This window comes from Miscanthus floridulus, chromosome 10, assembly GCF_019320115.1.
Source record: "Miscanthus floridulus cultivar M001 chromosome 10, ASM1932011v1, whole genome shotgun sequence".
NCBI classification, from domain to species: Eukaryota; Viridiplantae; Streptophyta; class Magnoliopsida; order Poales; family Poaceae; genus Miscanthus; species Miscanthus floridulus.
The window spans coordinates 110,919,189-110,939,676 of NC_089589.1; the positions used below are offsets into that span (position 1 = coordinate 110,919,189).

At 41.9% G+C, this 20,488-nt stretch overlaps 2 protein-coding genes across 6 annotated transcripts; both read left to right on the plus strand.

Moving 5' to 3' along the window:
• The first annotated feature begins 14,261 nt into the window (after positions 1-14,261).
• On the plus strand, positions 14,262-16,291 carry LOC136485319 (uncharacterized). Of its 5 annotated transcripts, none has more exons than XR_010766412.1 (5): positions 14,262-14,286; positions 14,375-14,476; positions 14,553-14,738; positions 14,820-14,881; positions 16,052-16,113. XR_010766412.1 is itself a non-coding variant. In XM_066482226.1 (4 exons), exons 1-4 carry the CDS (start codon positions 14,278-14,280, stop codon positions 16,082-16,084), a joined length of 327 nt encoding a protein of 108 aa, XP_066338323.1. In that variant the 5' UTR covers positions 14,262-14,277; the 3' UTR covers positions 16,085-16,113. The 5 variants fall into 5 exon arrangements, 3 of the variants coding, with proteins under 3 accessions (XP_066338323.1, XP_066338324.1, XP_066338325.1); XR_010766413.1 differs by having other exon boundaries at positions 16,055-16,105; XM_066482226.1 differs by lacking the exon at positions 14,820-14,881 and having other exon boundaries at positions 16,055-16,113.
• Positions 16,292-18,437: 2,146 nt separating this feature from the next.
• On the plus strand, positions 18,438-20,288 carry LOC136489289 (vacuolar protein sorting-associated protein 2 homolog 1-like). The gene is made up of 3 exons (XM_066485973.1): positions 18,438-18,705; positions 19,203-19,336; positions 19,968-20,288. Exons 1-3 carry the CDS (start codon positions 18,669-18,671, stop codon positions 20,286-20,288), a joined length of 492 nt encoding a protein of 163 aa, XP_066342070.1. The 5' UTR covers positions 18,438-18,668.
• Positions 20,289-20,488: the final 200 nt, after the last annotated feature.

Here is a 20,488-nt window from a genome sequence, read left to right on the forward strand (position 1 = left end):
CCGGTGCAGGTTGGACCGTTGGATGCGATCATGGTGCTTGGGTGCGGATATAGAATAGAGTATTCTGTAGCTCGATTCAAATAAACTTCTCTCTCTCCCTATCTCTCTCTCTCTATATATATATGAGCCCAATAATTGGTGAAAGAATAGGGAAAAAAGAGCTAAGTGAAGGAACACATCTTCAACCACTTACTTTTCTAGAGCATTAAACACGGGACTATAAATACAACTTCACATGGTGCATCGGGAATAACCCTGAGATTGGAAGTCAAACCTCGAAGTGGTACTGCATCATATATACCATCATGTTGCCTGTTAGGATTGGGAAGCATTGGGATGTTTTGCATCACCATATCTTACCACTGTCAAGTAAAAAAATTTCACTGGTTGCATCCTCCAAGATCACAGTATGCTGTCACTAACATGGACCCAGTTTTCCTCTACGGACACAAGCACTCACATCGGCAGAGGAACAGTAAGTCCGCGATGGCAGCGTCACCATCACATGAGCTCTCTGAGCACATGAATAGGTCGAGGGGATGATACAGTCCTTGGCTTGGCCCATCTGCCAACTTCTCTTATAATGCCCTTCATCTATCACTGATCTGTTGTTTACTTACGGCACCCATAGTGTAGATTATAATTTTTTGTCAGTCCCCTGAATGCGACATTGTTTACCCATAGTTGGATGAATTGCACATGCAAGGATGCCAAGTTACGCAATTCACTACTACAAAAAGCATTTCTAGGGGCGGCTGGTAACCCTTTGTAGGGGCGGTTTACTCAACCGCCCCTACGCAAGGGTCTCTACAAATCATGCATTTGTAGGGGCGGTTTCCAAGCCGCCCCTACAAATCGATTTGTAGGGGCGGCTGGTAATACAAGCCGCCCCTATAAATCTATTTGTAGGGGCGGCTTGTATTACCAGCCGCCCCTACAAATCGATTTGTAGGGGCGGCTGTAGTACCAGCCGCCCCTACAAACAGGTATTTGTAGGGGCGGTTCAATCTAGAACCGCCCCTACAGTACGTTTTCCTGCAAAAAAAATTCAAATTTACAATTCAAAATCGCTTTGCCGAAGGTCCCACAACCAACGTTCCGAACCGCGTTCGCGTTGCTGAACGCCCCGCGACCAACATTCTGAACCGCGTTCGCGTTGCCGAACTCCCCGCGACCAACATTCCGAGCCGCGTTCGCGTTGCCGAACGCCTCGCGACCAACGTTCGGAACCGCATTCGCGTTTCCGAACGCCCTGCGACTGCGACTACAAGCACAAGAGTATTCTATAAACTACAATTCATCATTAAATATACAAATTCCATACACATTGTTATCAACGTCCTAGAGCTAGCCTTTCAGTCTCACGAAGGTGTTGGTACTGAGGATTTGTACCTAACTCAGACTCTCGATCATGGTAGGCGCCTCTGACGTGTACAATCTGGTTCAATATGAAGTTGCAAAGGTCGCCGACCAGCTCTAAGAGTTGGTCATCCTTGTATGGGTCTCTTTTCATTCCTTTCTCTTCTCTCCACTACAAGAGAACAAGTTTAGGTTTAGTATTTCATACCATTTACGAAGTTTTTATACTACGGGTGAAGAGGTTCAAACTTACCCTTAAGGGGTGTCTCCTGTAGGCACCGGTGTTACTCATTATAGAACATATATAGTATCCACAATGTACACTCCCAGGCTTCTGCTTGGGGCACTGTGTGTTTTGCATATGAAAATGTTAAGTAATGCTTTTGACAGCCATGTAACGGAGTACTGAAGAAGTAAGTTACACTTACTGCACATAGTGTTTTATAGCCACCTTTTCCTTCCTTGCTGGATCATGCCTTCCATGATGATTAGTGACATAGAACCTAAATGCCTTGTTCGAATTATTTTAGCAAATACAACTTGTTAGTATCCAAAAGTGAACGTTACAAGTATGTATACAAACATATAAGCTAATGAGTATTGTCGATATGTATACGTCTTGAGAATCAATATGAAGTCTTTGTATGTCACCGTGTCCTTATCTAATGAATCAAAGACCCATGCCATGCTCCTCCCGACATCGATGGCTATACAAATCCGGTGGTTGCTGCATGGATTTAATCATAGAACTAGATAAGCTCTTTTGCATCGAATAAAATATATCAAACAAAGCTTTAAGTATAGAGTTGAGCTTACTCGAAGTTGTATGGTAGCCATATAGTAGAGTGTTGTTGGAGATTTTTGAAAGCCAGGGCAATGTATGCCGCAACCTTAAGGGACTCTTCCCTTAGTTTCGCCGTACGGATGTGCTCTTTCTCCCGAAGAGTCTTTGCAGCAGCTAGCTCTTTGGCATCCAGTGTCCACCGTTTAGGGTAATTAAAATTTGTTTGGGCTATAGCTTGAGGGTCCACATACCCGGCTTTCACACTTGGCATTTGTTTGACAATGTGCACTTGCATTCTACAAATCACGGCATGAGTTAGTTACAATAAAATTAAAAGATTACATTCATATCATATCGGGAGAACAAGGACTTACAGGCACCATGTGCGAATTAGATTCATCTCCATTTCTCCCAGGTGAAAGCATGTTTGCATGTCATTGAAGTCAAAGACAATTTTCCCGGCTGGGCTTCCAAATGTGCCGGTGGGGAAGCATGCTTGTATGATATCTATGCTCGTTGGGAGAACACGCAAGTACCAATCATGGAACCTTCTAATTCCAAGTGGTAGGCACTGGATGTCCCGGTTTGGTAGGAAGGGCTTGCCTCTTTCATATGTTTTCGGGCAATCCTTTGACCATTTGATGGCATCAACATTTGGCTACTGCTTTGCAATTTGGTGGAGTTTGCTAGTGACGGCCTCCTCAGAACCCCGTGATGGGACTTTTTTTAACTTGGTTCTTAGGCTTGAACTAGTCATGGGAATACCACTTGGACACCGACGAGACGTCTTTGATCGGAACATAAACTGGCCTTATGGTGATTGGATGCTTCTTTTGAAGTTCCCATTCAGGCATGTCCTCATCTTCTTGTGCTGCCGCTTCTTCAGGAGGCACTCGTTGTTCATGTATCGGCTGTGCTTGTTGAAAAGGCTGTGGTATCTCATGATGCACTTGCTCGGTATGAGCTGAAGAAGGTTGTGGCATCTCATCAGGCACATGATCGCTAGGAGGCGGGGAAGAATGTGGCATCTCAGTAATGTGGGGGTCACGAGACGATGAAAATATCTCCCCGACCTCAACAACTCGCTCCAAATTTGGGAGAGGGGGAGGCGGCGAAGAAGCAGTCAATATAATGTCTCGTTTGTGCCAGAGGATGAACTACCCCATAACGTCTCCGAGTAACACCAGCCCCTCGGGAGTTGCGTAGTCTATCCTCCACTGCATGAACTCAGGCTTCACTGTATGCACCTCGACCCTAGTGTAGTCCGGCGGTATCTTATTATTGTGGTGTAAGCCACCGGGAGGATGTGCCACACCCGTTGCCACCTCCATCACAGTGTTCTGTCGGCCGCTGAGAAACACCAAGGTGCAACTAGTTGGTTCCCATATGCGATCAACTGGGGTTGTGGCTGCAGTGGAGCCTTGGCTGCTAGGAACTTTCGGAGGGCTGCCAACTAATGCCAGTTCTCCCGACAGCGTCACTAATATCCATGGCTCCGTAGATAGTCCTTGCTCCTTCAGCGCCTTCGCAACTAGAGCCTTCACTAGGAGCTCAAGACTTGTCTCCCGGTCTCGGCCATGTTTCTTGTACATATGCCTGTCCTCTTTGAATCCTTGCTTCTAGGTCATCCTTTTCCCTAGCCCCCTGGTGCGGCCTGTGTGCTCCTTGTTTCCCAAGCCAAGGCTAAGCTCGTCCCTCTCTCTGGAAGGATTGAATGAGCCCTTCTCTTTGTCTTCAGCATATTTCAGTATCCTTGATACCGCCTCTTGGGTCTCCGGCTTATCAAACTTAAGATTACTGCCGGATGATTCTATACTCCTCGCATATATCCAGTTCCTTGAGCGTACCTTCAAATTCGTCACATCGATATTCCCAGCAGTTGTGGCCTCTTCATCCATCTTCCTAAACTGCTCTTCCTTTTTCATAGTAGCCACCGGGGCCTCGATGATGGTGGTGTTTGTTCCTCTTCGCCAGCTCGGTGTTACGGACACTGAGCTCCAATGCCTCCGGTGAAGTCTTCTAAGCCACGAGCTCCTCCCATTGACTAGGAGTTATTTTGCCGAACTCGTTGAAGGGAGTTAACCCCTTTTGGATATACTTCGTGTTGAGCTCCAACCTCCAACGTCGGAATGATTCTCCCAACATCCTGATAGAATTTTTTTTACCAATTCGTGCTTACCCTTCGGAAATCTAAAATTGACCTTCAGCTGCCTATCCCATAGTGCATTCTTTATGTTCTCTGGTACCTCTTTCTAGTTAGGTATTGTTGGGTTCAATTTATCTCTTACTAGGGCCCCGATCGCATTATGGAATCGTCCTCTTAATTCCTTCAGCTCAAGGATCTCCCCTGCTGGCCCGACCTCCGTTATCACATAGCAAGCCTTATCTGGATATAGATTTCCTTTTCTATCCCCTCGTTTCCTCTTAGGCTTGGTAGTCGTGGTTGTGTCTTGAGTTTGTGGAGCAGAGGCATCGTGATCCATCTCTGTGGCTGTTGCCTCTGCTCTCCTTTCCTCTACTCCGTCTTGTCCAGCGAGATGTCGCGGACGTCGACGTCGTCTTTTCTGAGTTTTAGGAGGGATCTGTATATACGACAGGTCAAAGTGTTAGCAGAGGTAACATAGCCAAAGCTTTAGCAAAATTTACAAGCTAAGGCTTTTTCCCGACGTCCTCGTTCAGGTCAAAATCCTTGTCCAAATCTTCCTCCGTTGGCCTCCTTCTTGCTTCACGTGGGAAAGGATCCTTGGGACTTTCATATCCCTCTTCTGAGTCATCATCATCCTCTTCTTCTTCGCCTTCAGCAGCCTCTCCTTCGGGGCCTTCCTCCTCGTCACACTCCTCCTGAGTAAGCATCACTTCTAGATCCTTTTCTACCTCGTTATCGAACTGTTCCTGAGTAAGCTGGTCCTCTAGTGCTTGCTCCTCAAGGGTTGGCTGCTCATCATGCTCGGGGCATCGGGCTGCACTGTCTGTTGTCCGCAATATTATTTCGCGCTTTGTTCTAAAAGATGCAAGAAAGTGTGCTTTAGGTACGCGAGAAGGTATAAGAAATAAAAAAGGGCTATAAACCAAAGTAGTCCTATAAAACAACAATATATCAAAAAAACTAGTAGTAGCAGTAGTAGAGGTCTCAGAAACATGTCAATCATCATCTGATCTTGAACTTGGAGCATCAAGGCATCATAACAGAGAAGAGAGGAGAAGGTAATGTAGGTGCGGCTGCTAATGATGCCAAGTTCCTCACAAGTTCTTGATCATCAGCTCATATGTCATATAATGTATGGACTTGGACAATTTCATCATCGGCAAAACAAAGGAGAGGAGAGGAGAGGGGAGATTTGGCAAAAAACAACAACAGCTGCTTAGCAAACATAGTGCAGCAGCTGATGGCAAAAGACAGGACAACAAGTCCTGGGCGAATCCTGGGAGATTTGGCAAAAAAAAGCAACATCAGCCAACAGTTAGTAGCTAGAAGTAGCAAGTAATAGTAGTAAGTAGAAAGTAGTTGAGTAGAGTAAGTGTAGCAGTAGAGTGGTAGTAGTAGAGTAAGAGCAGCAGCCACTTACACTACTAACTTCTAACCCTTATGCCACGCTTTTTTGTCGCAACGACAAGATTTCGTTGCAACAGGGGGTGTTATCGCAACCATTTGCACTTTCGGTTGGGATAGATGAGATTTTTGCCACGCAAATTGTTTCGTGGCCCTAAGTATAGAGATCGTTGCGAAAACTAAGTGTTATCACAACCAATTGTAGAACAGTTGCAATAAGTTGTCACTGTTGCCACGCTTTGATTTGCATTGCAAATAGTTTTATTGGTGTTGCAATTCTAAGATGATATTGCAATGCTTTAGTTGATGGTTGCGATTGCATGTCTATGTTGCAACAAATATGTTTCATTGTATGTAATAATTTGATTGCGTTGCAATAAGTTTGTACATATAGCAACAAAACCCTTAATTGTTGCAATAGCTAAGTTTGTATTGCAACAATGCTTAGTTGTTGCTATATAGCAGTAAATATCGTGGCAATAGCAGCTTGTATCACAACCCATGTATTTACATGGGCCTTTGTAACTTCTATGATTGCATACGGTCCAAAGTCAAGGACATCTAACCGCAACTGAGGTAGGCACAAAGAAAAATTGCCTCATCGATCATATGCATCATGACCCCTTACACATGAGGCGCTGCCCGTCTTGCACACGAAGTGCTGCCACTTGCCCTCGTTCCTTCTACACACACAAGAGGTCATGAACTAGGAGGCAGCAAGCAGATCATGTTATCAAAAATGGCATGAAGAAGGCGGGCACCTTGGTACTACGTGCGCGGCGGCAATAATCTCCCAACTCATCTCAGACCTCGGCATCGACAATTTAGGTATGCTTCTGATGCAGCATCACACTAGTGGTTTTAGTTTTGCATGGTCCTATTATTAATTGGCACTCTTTTGATTAGGTTGTGTGCAAAAACCAGCCTTATGATGACCAAAGTTGGATGCGTATATCTCAGTCAAACAGATGAGTGGCAAGAAGGATTCAAAAAAATTATTAACAATGCATTTGATGGACCATGTACAAGGTGTCGTTGCTTGACATACTTAACAAAAACTAAAGTTCAAACATTTGCTAGTAAGAGGCTTTGATGAGAGTTTCATCAATGCTAGAGGTAATGGTGAACCTTCCGCTGATGAAAAAGATTGCAATTAAGGCACAGTAGATGTACCATGCCCACAGAACTACTCCTTAACTTTCAATTCATATAAGTATCCATTTAGCATAGCCGCAAATCATACATAAATCTCTGTAGAAAAATAAAAAAAAACTATAGACAAATTATCCAACTTCTCAATACTTGTATGACCCTGTCAATTGGAAAGCACAGAATGACCTATTATTCAATAATTATCCAGGAAGCTCATCTCATATAAAGTTATTTGATGCCATTGGTCAACAAGCTATGCAAACCATGTTACCTAAAGCAATCTTGCTGGCCATTCAATATGCCAAGAAGTGTATTGACAAATTCCAAATATAAATTTTGTAACTAGAATAATGAATCATAATAGTACATTTGTTTTCAATGAATTATTGAAGAATATATGCCCAACATCATTGAAGACATTGCTTTCCTGCACTCGCTTATCCATCCAATGGTCAAAGGATTCTAACTCCTACCACAAAACATGTCAAAACAAAATATCAGTAGCAGCATGTAGAAGGAAATGGCAGCTGAAGTAAAACCTGCAACAGCATACCAGTAAGTTAGCAAGATAGCGAGCAACACATATATTGTTCAGTTAGAAAAAAGCTTATCTATATACATGCACATTAGCACATATGAACAGATAACTCTTTAGTGTCATCAATCTTCACAATTAAGGATAACTAAACATTGTTACCTCCAGCTAAGACTCAGATATACTTCCAAACAGCTTACTAATTTTTACTGATCAGATATGAAATAAAAAATACGGGACCAGAGAAAAGTGTCTTTATGTTGTGAAGAACAATAGGCAAATGCAATATACTGTGGATATATAATACCTCTGAATCTACAATATATATACAGGTACTGGAAAAAATCAGTTAACATAAATTATTTCTATATGCTTATATTATGGTGCTCAAAACAACAACTGCAGTAGCTACATCACAAAACCTAATTTTAGAGCAGATCTGAACACATACAGGTAGAATTTGGAGCAGCACGGTTGAACTATGGTGAGCTGCAAATATGTGTTATTCGCCACATGTGCATGCAAGAATAGGGCGTACCCAGTGCAGAGAGCTCCCGCTCTGTGCGGGGTCTGGGGAAGGGTGTCGGTGGCAAGCCTTACCCTCGCCTGTGCAATGCGAGAAGACCGCGACTCGAACCCGGGACCTTCCGGTTACAGGCGGTAAGACTCTACCGCTTGCACCAGACCCGCCCTTCTATGTGCATGCAAGAATCCACAAATTAATAGATGAAACCTCTTTTTTCTTGCAAACATATGAATATATGTTGAGATTGGCTCTGATATAATCGACAGGATGCTTAATTATGAATTTAATCAACTGTACAAGGTTTGAACATGTTGCATATCAAAAATTGGGAAATCAGTAAATAAAAAAAATCTTGCAATGATCAGGTTGCAGCTTTATTATCAGACAACCACCAGAGTAACTTCAGTTCTTAGTTTCAGGTTAACTTCAGTTCTCAGTTTCAGGTTACAGGAAATGATGTATATTTCAACTTTCAAGGGACAGGATGCATATCTCAGGTCTCAGTTTCCATAATTTATATTTCAATGATCTCTTACAGCCAATGCTCACAAAACACTCCTTGCATGGGAGAAAGCTTGCTTCTGTGGTTCCTGCAATCCTGGACTCCTGGTAGTTATTCCAACAATGAAAATCTTAATGGGTAAAAGACCTATCTAACCCGGGTCTGAACTATCAAGTTGCAACAAAAGCTGTAAAAGAAATAGTATGCAAAATATGTGCTGCTGCATCCAAGACTCAATAGTCTACATCAGTTAGATATGGAACATGCCTATCATTGTTGCATTTGTCTCAAATGAAAGAACTCTATAATGCCATTAACAGGTGTGATAACTGATAACTGATACATGCACAGAGCATCTAAATTTCTAGAATCGTTGGCCTGGCAAGCATATAATCATTTGGCGACATCAGGTACTCATTGTATTGTGGTGGGTTCGTTTATCCGGTGGAGTCCAAAATCTTCCAAATACCAAATCTAGCATGCATAGATCCATATATTTGACAATGCTAACCTGAATCGCAAGCAAAGACAGGAGGTCAAGCTGCAACTAATTGCTGCTCACACAGTATCAGTGTACATTTGTAATTTCTGCTCCACTGCATCCATTCGTTAACAAATAAAAATCAAGGAACGATTTCACCTCTTTAATTATTTTCTTAGGAGAAGATATAGCAAGAGTGACCTGCATATAATCGCCAATCATCGGAGCATCAATGGCAGAGGTAGTTCGCCACCATGACGCGAATCGGTTCACTGAAGAAGGTCGCCTCTCGCCATTGGCCTGCCTTCACCTTCCTCCTCAGCAAGTGCATAACCTAAACACTGCATTCATGAAACTCAGGAAGGTAGATGGGAGAGGGGGGGATGGGTGGGAGGAGGGTTTGTCAATGGGGAAGGGTCTTACTTAGATGGTGCCGATGCGGAACCCACAGGATACCCCACAAGGAAGAGAGAAGATCTAGTCTAACTAGAATTCTTCCCATGTAATCCTAGTAGTAATACTACCCTGTAATCCTACTAGGACTCTACCTTATAAACCGACTAGGACTCTGGCCTCCTGACTATATAAAGGAGGGCAGGGCTCCTTGGATCAGGGGGTTCAGGAGGGAGAGTTAGAGACAACACTTGACAATCAATCCAACGCAAAGGCCAACGCCAACTGGACGTAGGGCTATTACTCAATCACGGTCGAGGGCCTGAACCAGGATAAATCGACTGTCTCTTGCGTTTACCGTCGAGTTCTGCATACACTGAAGCCCGAACATACTGCCTCGGGTACCCCCGTGGTAGGTTATCGGTGATGAAACATCGACAGATGGGGGATGGCTTCCTGCTGCCGTGCTGGTGCCGTGCGACGTAGCTTGCTGCCTACCGCCGTGGAGATTCAAGAGGTTCGTCGCGGAGGGGCTGGAGCAAGGATGCCGCGGAGGGGCCGGGGCATGCAGGGATGTCGCGGAACGGCCGTGGCAGGGGCGTCGCCGAGGGGCGTTGGGGAGGGGAGTCGTAGAGGGGCGGCGGCAGGGGATTTGGTGGACGAGAGAGGAGGCGGCTGGGGAAGCGATGGAGGAAATTGGGTTAAGGGAAGGAGCAGCACGGGATTCTAACGGGAGAAGGCCGGCGGCAACAGATTTTGGTGAGGAAGATTGGGCGGGTATGAAAAAATTTTAGGCGCGGAGATGAAGATTTTTGTTGAAATTTTCAATGGGGGGGGGAGGAGGAGATGCGGGCGGGAGAGGAGGGATTTCTTTTTTTCCCTTTCTTTGGTATATATACGCCAACAAAAAGGAGACACGCAAGAGGACCGGAAGCGAAGGCATGCCACAAGAAATTGAAAAAAAAACGACACAAAATATTATGTTTGGAGCTAAGTTGTTTTTTTATTTCATTTCATACTAACTTGTTATTATGCAAACTTAGCAGAAAAAATACAATGTTTTATATTGGTTGTTGTTTTTATTTCATACATGCCTTTTGTCCGGCCAACGGGAGTTTTTATTTCTACACAGGAAGCAATGTCTAAATTTTGTTATAAATAACTATAAGAAATTAAGAATGAAGACTATTCTGACACTTTTTCATATAAAACTTGAATAAATTCTTAGAAAAAAGACAAAGCAAACAATTGGCTTGTTAGATAAGCACTATGGTTGGAGGGTTTTCATTATTGGAAATAAAAATTTAGCGGAGGTCATGGACAAATAGGATAAACAGGAATATATCGAAAATATCAGACCAAATTACAAAAATAAATTATTTTAAAAAATTCGTATAATTTGAGTGATATTTTTAGAGTGATAATATGATTTTCTAAGAGTGAGTAAATTTTTGATGACACATGTACTTGTTAAACAGGAATATATCGGAAATATCAAACCAAATTACAAAAATAAATTATTTTTAAAAAAATTCGTATAATTTGATTGATATTCTTAGAGTGATAATATGATTTTCTAAGAGTGAGTAAATTTTTAATGACACATGTACATGTTAAGTCTTAAAAAACGACATTTAAACTTGCCAAGTATATTAAATATGGATGACACCTAAATTTTGTATGTTTGATTCACTTCGACCTCTATGGCATGGAGCCCATGAGTACATCTAGTTGTACCGATCTGCACAAAGTAGCGAGCAGTTTGTATTAACTCATTTCAACATATTTTTAGTCGGTTTTGTTAAAATTTTAAGGTATGTATGCATGTTTCATTTCTAAGGTCCATGTTTTGACATAAGATCAACATGTAGCTATAATAGTCTTGTTATTACTAGATCACATTAGATGGATTTGGACTTTAAGGAAATTGGATTGTATTGGATATTAGTCACTTTGTATTGGAGTACAATTGGAAATTGGATATTTTCATGGATTTTATTTGGATTTCTATATATGGATTTGGATTCTAATCCACACTACATACAAAGATTATGTTATGTTTTTTCAAGCAATACGATGATTGGGTGGCATTATAGCCACTAAGACTAACTTGTCATGCATTGACCTAGTACGTCCGAGACTAGGAGTCTCACAAGTGAACCCAAGGAATTCGCCGATTGTCTTGGTAGTCTTGAACTTCCGAGAAAACCCCCAGGATCATTTTCAAGCATTGTTAAGTTTGTGTGGACCAAAGTTTGTGTAAGCAAAGTTCACTTAACTTAATTTTCAACTTGTTAGACATCTATTACTCATAAGCCGCTAAGTTCTAAACTGCCATATCGAAGTCGCAACGTTGTAGTAGTGGTGGCAAGAGATTGCTACTGCAATTGTCGCTGCTATGAACACTATTTAGTGCCATGCATCCAAAAGTGATGCTACTGTGAGAGCACCGGATGCAATGTTTGGTCCAACACTAACCAAACTCATAGCTAAAGCACGTAGAGAAACACATTACATAAACCTTTATATTAGATGTACTTCAAATCTTGACCTTATTGGTTCTAATATAAATATTTAAGAGTTAGAACCAAAAAAACAAAAAAAAGTAAGAAAACAAGTACACCAACACTAATTCGATTCTGCCTTTTAACCAACCAAATTTTACTTGGTTAAGAAGGTTTTAACCCTTTGCTTACCAAAAAACAAAAAAAAAACATTAGAGCAACTCCAAGAGATGGTTTAAAATTATATTCTAAAATTTATGATTTAGCCATTTGCTAAAATACAATACCCCTCAAAATAATAGAGTAACACAACAGCCTTGCTAAAATTCTCATTCTATATTTTAAAAACTGCCACGTCATCCGTCTTCCTCGTTGAATCACTCCTAGGAGGCTACGGTCCTTTCCCGCCATCGCACGCATTGGGGACATGGCCGCGGCTAGGCACAGACCAGCAGCTTGCCACCAGCCACGCTCTCCTGAAACTAGCCATGCAGGCATCTCCGGGACGGCGTCATATTTTAGACTACAGGGTAAAATAGCTGTTGGACCTTTATTTCTTCTAAAAATACTCAAAATTAGATTGCAGGGCATAAGTAGCAACTCTCTTGTAATTGCTCTTATACCAAATAGACCCATAACAATATATCAGCCCAACTGGCCCATTGAAAAACCCTAGTATATGAACACGTTCACAACCTCCTCACCCTCCTGGTCCTCCCTTTCGCCGCTGCCCCTGTTCTCTGTTCACCGCCGCACACAGTTCAGCTTTCCCGCGCCGCCCCTACCCCTTGCCCACCCGCGCCACCCCTCCTTCCCACCTCGATGGCCGGCGCAGAGGGCCGCTCCTGCGCCTTCCTCAGGCAGCGTCGGGCGTGGAGGAAGCGGCCGTGGCGGCGGCAGAGCTAGAGACGTCGGTGGCAGGTGAATGGCGTGTGGGTGGTGAGGAGATTTCCCTAGAAAGGTGCATGGTCCAGCCCAGCCAAACCCAACCCATCTCGTGCCTACATCATGATATGATCTTCGTTTGAATGCAATGTTTCTCCTGCCTTTTTACAACAATTGTTTTCTAGTGATCGATATGTTCCTTGTGCTTCATTGTGATTTAGATTTGGGTACGTTCGATAGCATCGGAATCATTAGCTATTAATATTAATTATTCCTACTATCTCTATTGCATCTGGTTCATATCTCGCTGTTATCCCATCCAGTACTGAAAGTGCCTGATTAGTGATTTGGTTTGTATTTGTCAGTTGATAGTGGCTGATTTATATGAAAACACAATATTTGGTGAATGATTTGATTGTATCTGTACAAATTCCAGTAGTCTGTATTACTTGGGTGAATCACATGGCCAAGCACTGTGTCTGTATATGTATATATATTGTTGTAGAATATATAATACAATCACATGGCGAGCTATTTTGAGCCGCGTATGGCTGAATAACATATTTTGGAGAGGAGTGATATGCTTATGTAGTGCTGGATGGGAGTGTCCCCTGAATTTTGCATTATGATGAAGGAAGTATGCAAACAGACATTAGGTATAGCATTTGCTCTTGTATAAAACAATTAATCCTGTATAAGAATAGTGTTATTTCCTATAAGAAAAAACATTGGCTATCACTTGCCTAGATTGGAATCTTCGGTTAACAGGGTAAGCAAGGCATCCAGAAGAATTGACTATGGCAAGAGTCCAAAGTGCTGCCAAGTAGAGAGCTCATAATAATAGAGAAAAAAATGTTCCTGTATTATGATTGCCAATAAAGTATATTTTATGATGATATCAAACTTTTCTTACTACTCACTTTCTAATTTTTAAATGAAACACTTAACATGGTTTTTAAATGGAGTAATATTAACAGTGCTGCTTTTTTCTGTTTGACGTAGCTTCTTATGTGATCACACTGTTAAATATGTAAACAGGAAAGGTTGAATATTCTACCAAAATACCAAACTACAAACACTTCTGTTCAGTGTTGCTTTTCCAGATTGGGTGAATAAGGTAACAACAATTCATAGGGCTTTCCATTTTTTAAAATGTTTTTTTAGTATTACATGGGCATTATTAATTTAGGAAAATGCAACCATGAAAATTGGTGAGCTTGGATTAGAACCTGATAGACCAGCACTTACAACTGTTGAGGAGAACATGATTTTCCAGTCATGCTACAAAGAAACAACACAAATCAAATCATCCAAATTACATGGGCATGGATATTTGGCTATGTATCGAACTCGCAGAGAACTTATGAAAGAGAACCTTGAAGTACATGCACGTGCTCAAGCTGCAGCTAGGGAGAAGAGCATTGATTTAGAAGTGGAGGTTGACAAGCTCAAAGAACAGATTGCGCAAGAAGCTGCAGAAAGGGAAAGGGGGCAAGAAGAAAATAGGAGGAGGATGCAAGAGGAGCTGGAAAATGCTAAGATAAACTTAAGAGAAGAAATGAAGCAAGAATTTCTTAATATGCAAGCGCAGCACAAAGAAGGAGCTATGATTATGGTATTAGAATATTTTTTTATCCTTTGTACTCTTGATAATCTTATGATTGTGATGCCTAATCTTTCACCCCCAATATTTATATGTATAGAGTACCCTGCAAAACAATGCCAGTACACAAGTTGCACCAATCATAGAAGAGGAAGATGAGACCGGTGGACATGAAAATGAAAATGAAGATGGGTTACAGGAGGTAATGACATTATTTCACTATGTTCCATGTACCTTGAACTGTAGCTAAAATAGATCAAACAACTTGATGTTTGTAGACTCAGCCTGGAAGCGTTGTCACCGTACAAAAAGGTGCACCAGCACCTACTCGCTCCACTAGAAGTATTGCACCTCCCAGCAGAGCTCTTTTCAACGAAAACACTGCAAATGTGACTGCATCGAAGACATATATCACTTCACAGCAGCTGATGAATAGGACAAGAAATAATCCCAAAAGGAGGAAGGTAACAACCATCTAATTGGAATCTAAATTCTTGCATGATTTAATGAAATTTTATCAAATGTGACCTTCCTTGTTGAACTAGGAAATGTAGAAAATACATTGAACATGCGTGCTGAAAACTGCAGCTTGTGCAGGTTTGATTGGGTGAGTTGTTCTGAGTAGTAATCTACCTTTTCTGTGATACTTGATAATACAAAAGTTGTAGAGGGTTTAGAGATGTTTGTCGTCGTGAAAGGTCATGATTTTAGACCTAGAGAATTAGAGTTATGAATTTTGAAAGTAGCCGGTCAGGTTTTGACCTTGGTCTGGACATCAGTGGGTGTCTGTGTTTTTTGACCATGATAACTGTAGAATCTTATTTAACAAATAACTAGAAAATTGTAGAGAATTTCATGGGCTTTCTGTATTGTTAAAGAATATAATTTTTCGTTGTCTACAACTCAAGTTATGATTTTTCTAATCAACTAAACTGCTGCTGCCTTAAAAATTCAGAGAAGGCAGCTGCTACTGTAACATATGCAGTAGTTGCATCTGATCCGTTGAAAAGGCCATGATGGATAGGATCAAAGCCGTATTTTCTTCTCCATCCCTCCCCAAGGCTTGCTGATAGACTCCGCTTCTTTTAGCAGAATTTATAAAGAGCAAAAGAGAATGCATACATCTTATAATGCAATCAAATGGAACACAGCTGCATGTGTCTGCTAGACTGCTACAAAAACTTGTATTACCCAATAGAACCATGCCTTCAGCATGTAGCCTACAAAAAAAATATAGATTATCATTTGTAAAGTCAATTGAACTTATATAATCGACCTATACTTACAATGAAATTTTGCTAAAATTCCCAGCCATCTACGCTTCCAAGGAGTAAGGATTGCTGACATCTTGAACAACATTTAAACTCTGAAAAGAGAGGGATATACAGAGACCAAAATAAAGATTGAGAAAGTAGAGAACAAAATATCAAGTTATTGTGAAAACACAGAATGCTATTTTCATGGAAAAACATAATTGTAATAAGCATACAGTAAGAATTTGAGTAAAACTAGAAATTGATTCATACGTTTGTGGTTCTGGAACAATGGAACATGACTTTCATCTTTTTCATGGAAAAAGGAATTGCAGCGACTAGACTGACAACATTTGCTCATTTGCAGAATTGCAGTAGAACTTCAACTATGCAAAAGCTTGGTTAATGGCTTTTGTATATGAAATTAGAAATTAGAACCATTTTATATCTTCATCTCTTTACATTTGTGCAAAACTTAGTAAACTTAATATTGTTCTAATATCCCAATCATATTCTTTTGGCAGTAGGTGGACAAGGTTTCAGTGGGAGGCTCATAATCAAGCGAGGACATAGCCGAGGAGATGACGTGCTGAGCTGCTAGGAATTTCTCAAGTGCTGCATAGATGTTAGGAAGTTTGTAAAAAGTTGTCAAATAATGAGTTAATTGTACACTCGTTTATGATTTTAGCTACTATTTCATGGGTTTGGCAACATATTGAATGATTAATTATAATTAATATATGTGGGTGCAATTGCTTTTGATATGGTTTATTGATTTGCAATGATGATTTATTAAACCAAAATTAAATGTTACTAGCGTTGCAATAAAAGCTATACCTACGAGCCGTGATGCGTGGCAATATGTTGTATGGCAACAGACTTATTTACGTTGCAAATAATACTATTGCCACGACATGACTATTGTTGCAATAACAATTAATCTTCCGCAACGAATAAAATTGCGTGGCAAATTCTACTGTTGCAACGGCACCGAGGTCATGGCAATAATGAACGGTATATCGCAACGAATAAAATTGCGTGGCAAATGATACTGTTGCAACGGCAACGCGGCCAGGGCAATAATGAATGGTATCTCGCAACGGATAAATTTGCGTGGCAAATGATACTATTGCCACGCCAAGACAAGCGTGGCAATAATGTATACTCTCTCGCAACGATTACATTTGCGTGGCAAATGATTTACTTGCCACGGCACAACGGTCGTGGCAACAACACCTTAAGCAACAAAATTATAGCGTGGCAACAAAAATCTATTGCCACGCTATCGCTCGTTGTATTTACCACCTCTCGCTACGAGACAAACGTGGCAAGTGCTCGTATTGCCACGCCAATGAATGTTGCGATAACGTCCTATTGCAATGCTTGGCAACGTTGCAAGAAAAACTAACTCTTGCAACGCCAAACTAGCAACGGTTGCAAGTTCTTATTGCAACGTGACTTTTTGCAACCATTGCCAATGAACGCGATTTCGTGGTATGAACTACCTTTTGCAACAAAATTGGGCCTATTGCAACGTTTTCTCGTCGTTGCGCAAGGGTTAGAAGTTTGTAGTGTTAGGAGTAGTAGGAGTAATAAGAGGAGTAGTAGGAGTAGTAAGAGAAGGAGTAGTAGGAGTAGTAAGAGGAGGAGTAGTAGTAGGAGTAGTAGTAGTAGTAGTGGTAGGAGTAGTAGTAGTAGCAGCAGCAGCCACTACACACCAGCAGTATATAAGCAAAAAACATGGAAGACGCTTTGAAAAAACCAATAAAACATTTAGTGGGAACAATCAATAAGTAAACCTAGTCCAAATATATGTGAACAGGTATATGGAGTTTGCATCTAGTAGTTTATTTAGTCTCAGGACCGAAAACATTTAATGTGTGCCAATTGTAAAACATCACATGCTTCCAGTTAATATGTGGACTAGCAATCAAGTCATAGGATCACAAGTGCTAATCGCTCTGGTGGTTCATATATATGTGAATAAAAGATGCTTTTAGAACATATGTGAAGAGATAATTATTGAATAATTAGTCTAAAAGGTTAGTCTCTAGATGACATGACTTAGCTATATAAGACAAGCTTATGGAACTTGCTCTTAGTGGTTGGGTGCATGGTGGACAGAAGAGTAGGACCAGCTAGTCTGCCGCCTCTTTTTATTTATTCTGTTGTGCCTCAATGAACTCGAAGGAAATGAATCGCGGGAGGCAAAGGATTGATCAGTTGAAGGCTTGAAGCATTTGGTGACGTGGATTTATAAAATCACGGAAAAATCTGCTAGGGGAGGGCCGGAGGGGTCCCTATTTAAGTATAGTAATAAGTTGGGAGCAAACCATGTGGTTAAGGTCGAGCCTATGCGCTTCCTTGTAATTAACTTGAAAATGAAATGTTTAGCACTAGGTTATTCTAAACACCTTGATGAATATTCATCCTAACATGCACTTACGTGTTTTTAGTTCCTACATTCCACACACCTATGTTTAGTCACCTCGTTCATGTGTTTTTTTTAATACGTTTTCTCTGCTTGAAATCCATGAACCATAATGGATCATCCATTGCAAATTCATGATTTACATAGAAATAACCCACTGTCAGAGCCACACTATCCTTTTTGTGCAGTTGTGCTAAATATAAATGGATATTTTTTTTTCTCTGCACGAACACAGAAAACTCAGAAGAAGAAGATAAAAGGAAAAAAAACACACTGAAACCCAATGTGGTGCGTATGGAACCATTTGGGCCCATAGCCAAACCTTCCCTGCAAACAACTAAATTGGGCTAAGCTCGCTGCATGCTGTTACTGGCCCATCAAAATAACCTTTCTCTCAAGCCTCGTCTCCAGAAGCCCAAAAGCATAATTTTCCCCTTTCCCTTTTCTTCTTCTTTTTGATATTTTTTTTTTCTGTTTCATTCAGTTTGGCATCAGAATCAGAAGAACTCCAACTTGCGTTGGCAACAGCGAAAAGCGGGCAGAGGGAGGGGAAGGGACGTGACGTGAGGCGGATCCAATCATCAATCCACCATCGTCACTGAGAGACGAAGGAAGAGAGCCTACGACTGACCCGATCGAGTTTCCGGAGGGACTTCCTCTCGAATCGCCCCAATCAAGACCCTAGTTGCCCCACGAACCGAGGATCCAAGATGAGTTTCCTGTTCGGGAAGCGGAAGACGCCCGCTGGTAAGGCCTTCTTTCCAATCCTCCTGAAAGATTCGCTGTGAAATTTGGTCCGATTGATTGGTCTAGTCGCGCAGCCTCTATGTTGGATGATGGGGTGTTCCTTAGAGATTCATAGACACCGACGATGTCTTGTGCTGGGCGAAACCATGGCCGAGCTTAGGGGGATTTGTTGGCACACTTTGAGCGGGGCGTGTAATCAGAGAGTGGTGCGAGCTCGGGATTTCAACGTAGGGGCTTCCGCTAGACTTGTAATATGCTGGAGTTGGGCTGGCAGCTAGTACTTTTTTAATTTTAGATCTGTTCAAGCTTTCGACCTCTTTCGATTATCGAATAAGATCAGCTTGTAATATACTGGATCGGTTTTGAGGGATAATAGTCACATCTTTAATGTTTTCCTTGAGGAAAAAATCTTTCATGTCTTCATTCCATTAAGATGGCCTTACATTTCCTACCTTATGACTTATGGTTTTGCTGCTTGTGGCTGTTTCTTTCATTAGAGCTGTTAAGAGAAAACAAGCGAATGCTGAACCGATCCATCAGGGAAATTGAGCGGGAGAGGCAAGGATTGCAGGCCCAGGAGAAAAAGCTCATCACTGAGATCAAGAAAACAGCTAAAGAAGGCCAGCAGATGGTATGAACTCTGCTATCTTTTGGAAGTTGGAAGTCATATTTTGATTCTGTTTCTATTATTTATCCAGCTTGATATTTGGAATGGTTGGAAGTCATCTTTTTTTTTAAATAATTTCTTTTGGACAATAGCCTATATGTGAATTAACCTTCAACCATGATAAATCATATTTATACAACAGTTCCATGTGTGTGGGAACTGGGAACTTCAAGATATGTCCACCTATTTTCACTTTACCTAAAGACCTGTAAGTTTGGTTGACAGCCACATTTTGCCACAATGAACTCATGAAAATTTGACTTGCTTGTTGATTTGTTTGTTGACACACCAATTACATTTTCTTAGCCCCTGTGTCACTTGTCATAGGTCTGTTCCATTCCCATGCTTGCAAGACTCATAAATAGAACTTTAAGGTCAGATTAGGGGTCTAAAACTTCTATTCTAAATTATATCAAGTATTTTATTTATACTTCATTCAATAGCGTAGCAATATTAACCTGACAATTCTTGCTGTCAATGTTTTCCATCTTCAATTTACAACACATAAACGTACACGGAAGTTCTGTGTGCATTGTTAGAATTTCATTCATTTTGCATGTAGTGTTTGTGTTCTAACTTTTTGTTACTGTTATAGGGAGCTGTCAAAGTAATGGCAAAAGATCTTATTCGTACCAGGCATCAGATAACAAAGTTCTACCAACTTAAATCTCAGCTCCAAGGAGTATCACATAAATCAGAGAGGGAGAGGCAGAGGGAGAGAGAGCGGGAGATCACTGACTTGGCCACTATGCAGGGAGCCTGGTCGTCGGCGTGCGGGGGCGGGACGCCGGGGGCCGGGCGCGGGGCGCCGGGAGCCGGGTGTGGGCGGGCGCGGGCGCGGGACCGGCGGCGTGGCTGGCGGCGGAAACCCGTGCGGGCGCGGGACCGGCGGCGTGGCCGGCAGCGGAAACCCTAGGCGCGCGGGGGCGGGCACCGGGGGCCGGGTGCGGGACGCCGTGGGCCGGGTGTGGGCGAGCACGGGCGCGGGACCGGCGGCGTGGCCGGCGGCGGAAACCCTAGGCGCGCGGGGCAGCCTGACGGCGTCGGGGGAAGAAGACAGCGCCCATACAATTTTATGACATTAAATGAAATAAAATGAAAATATTGTAAACATAA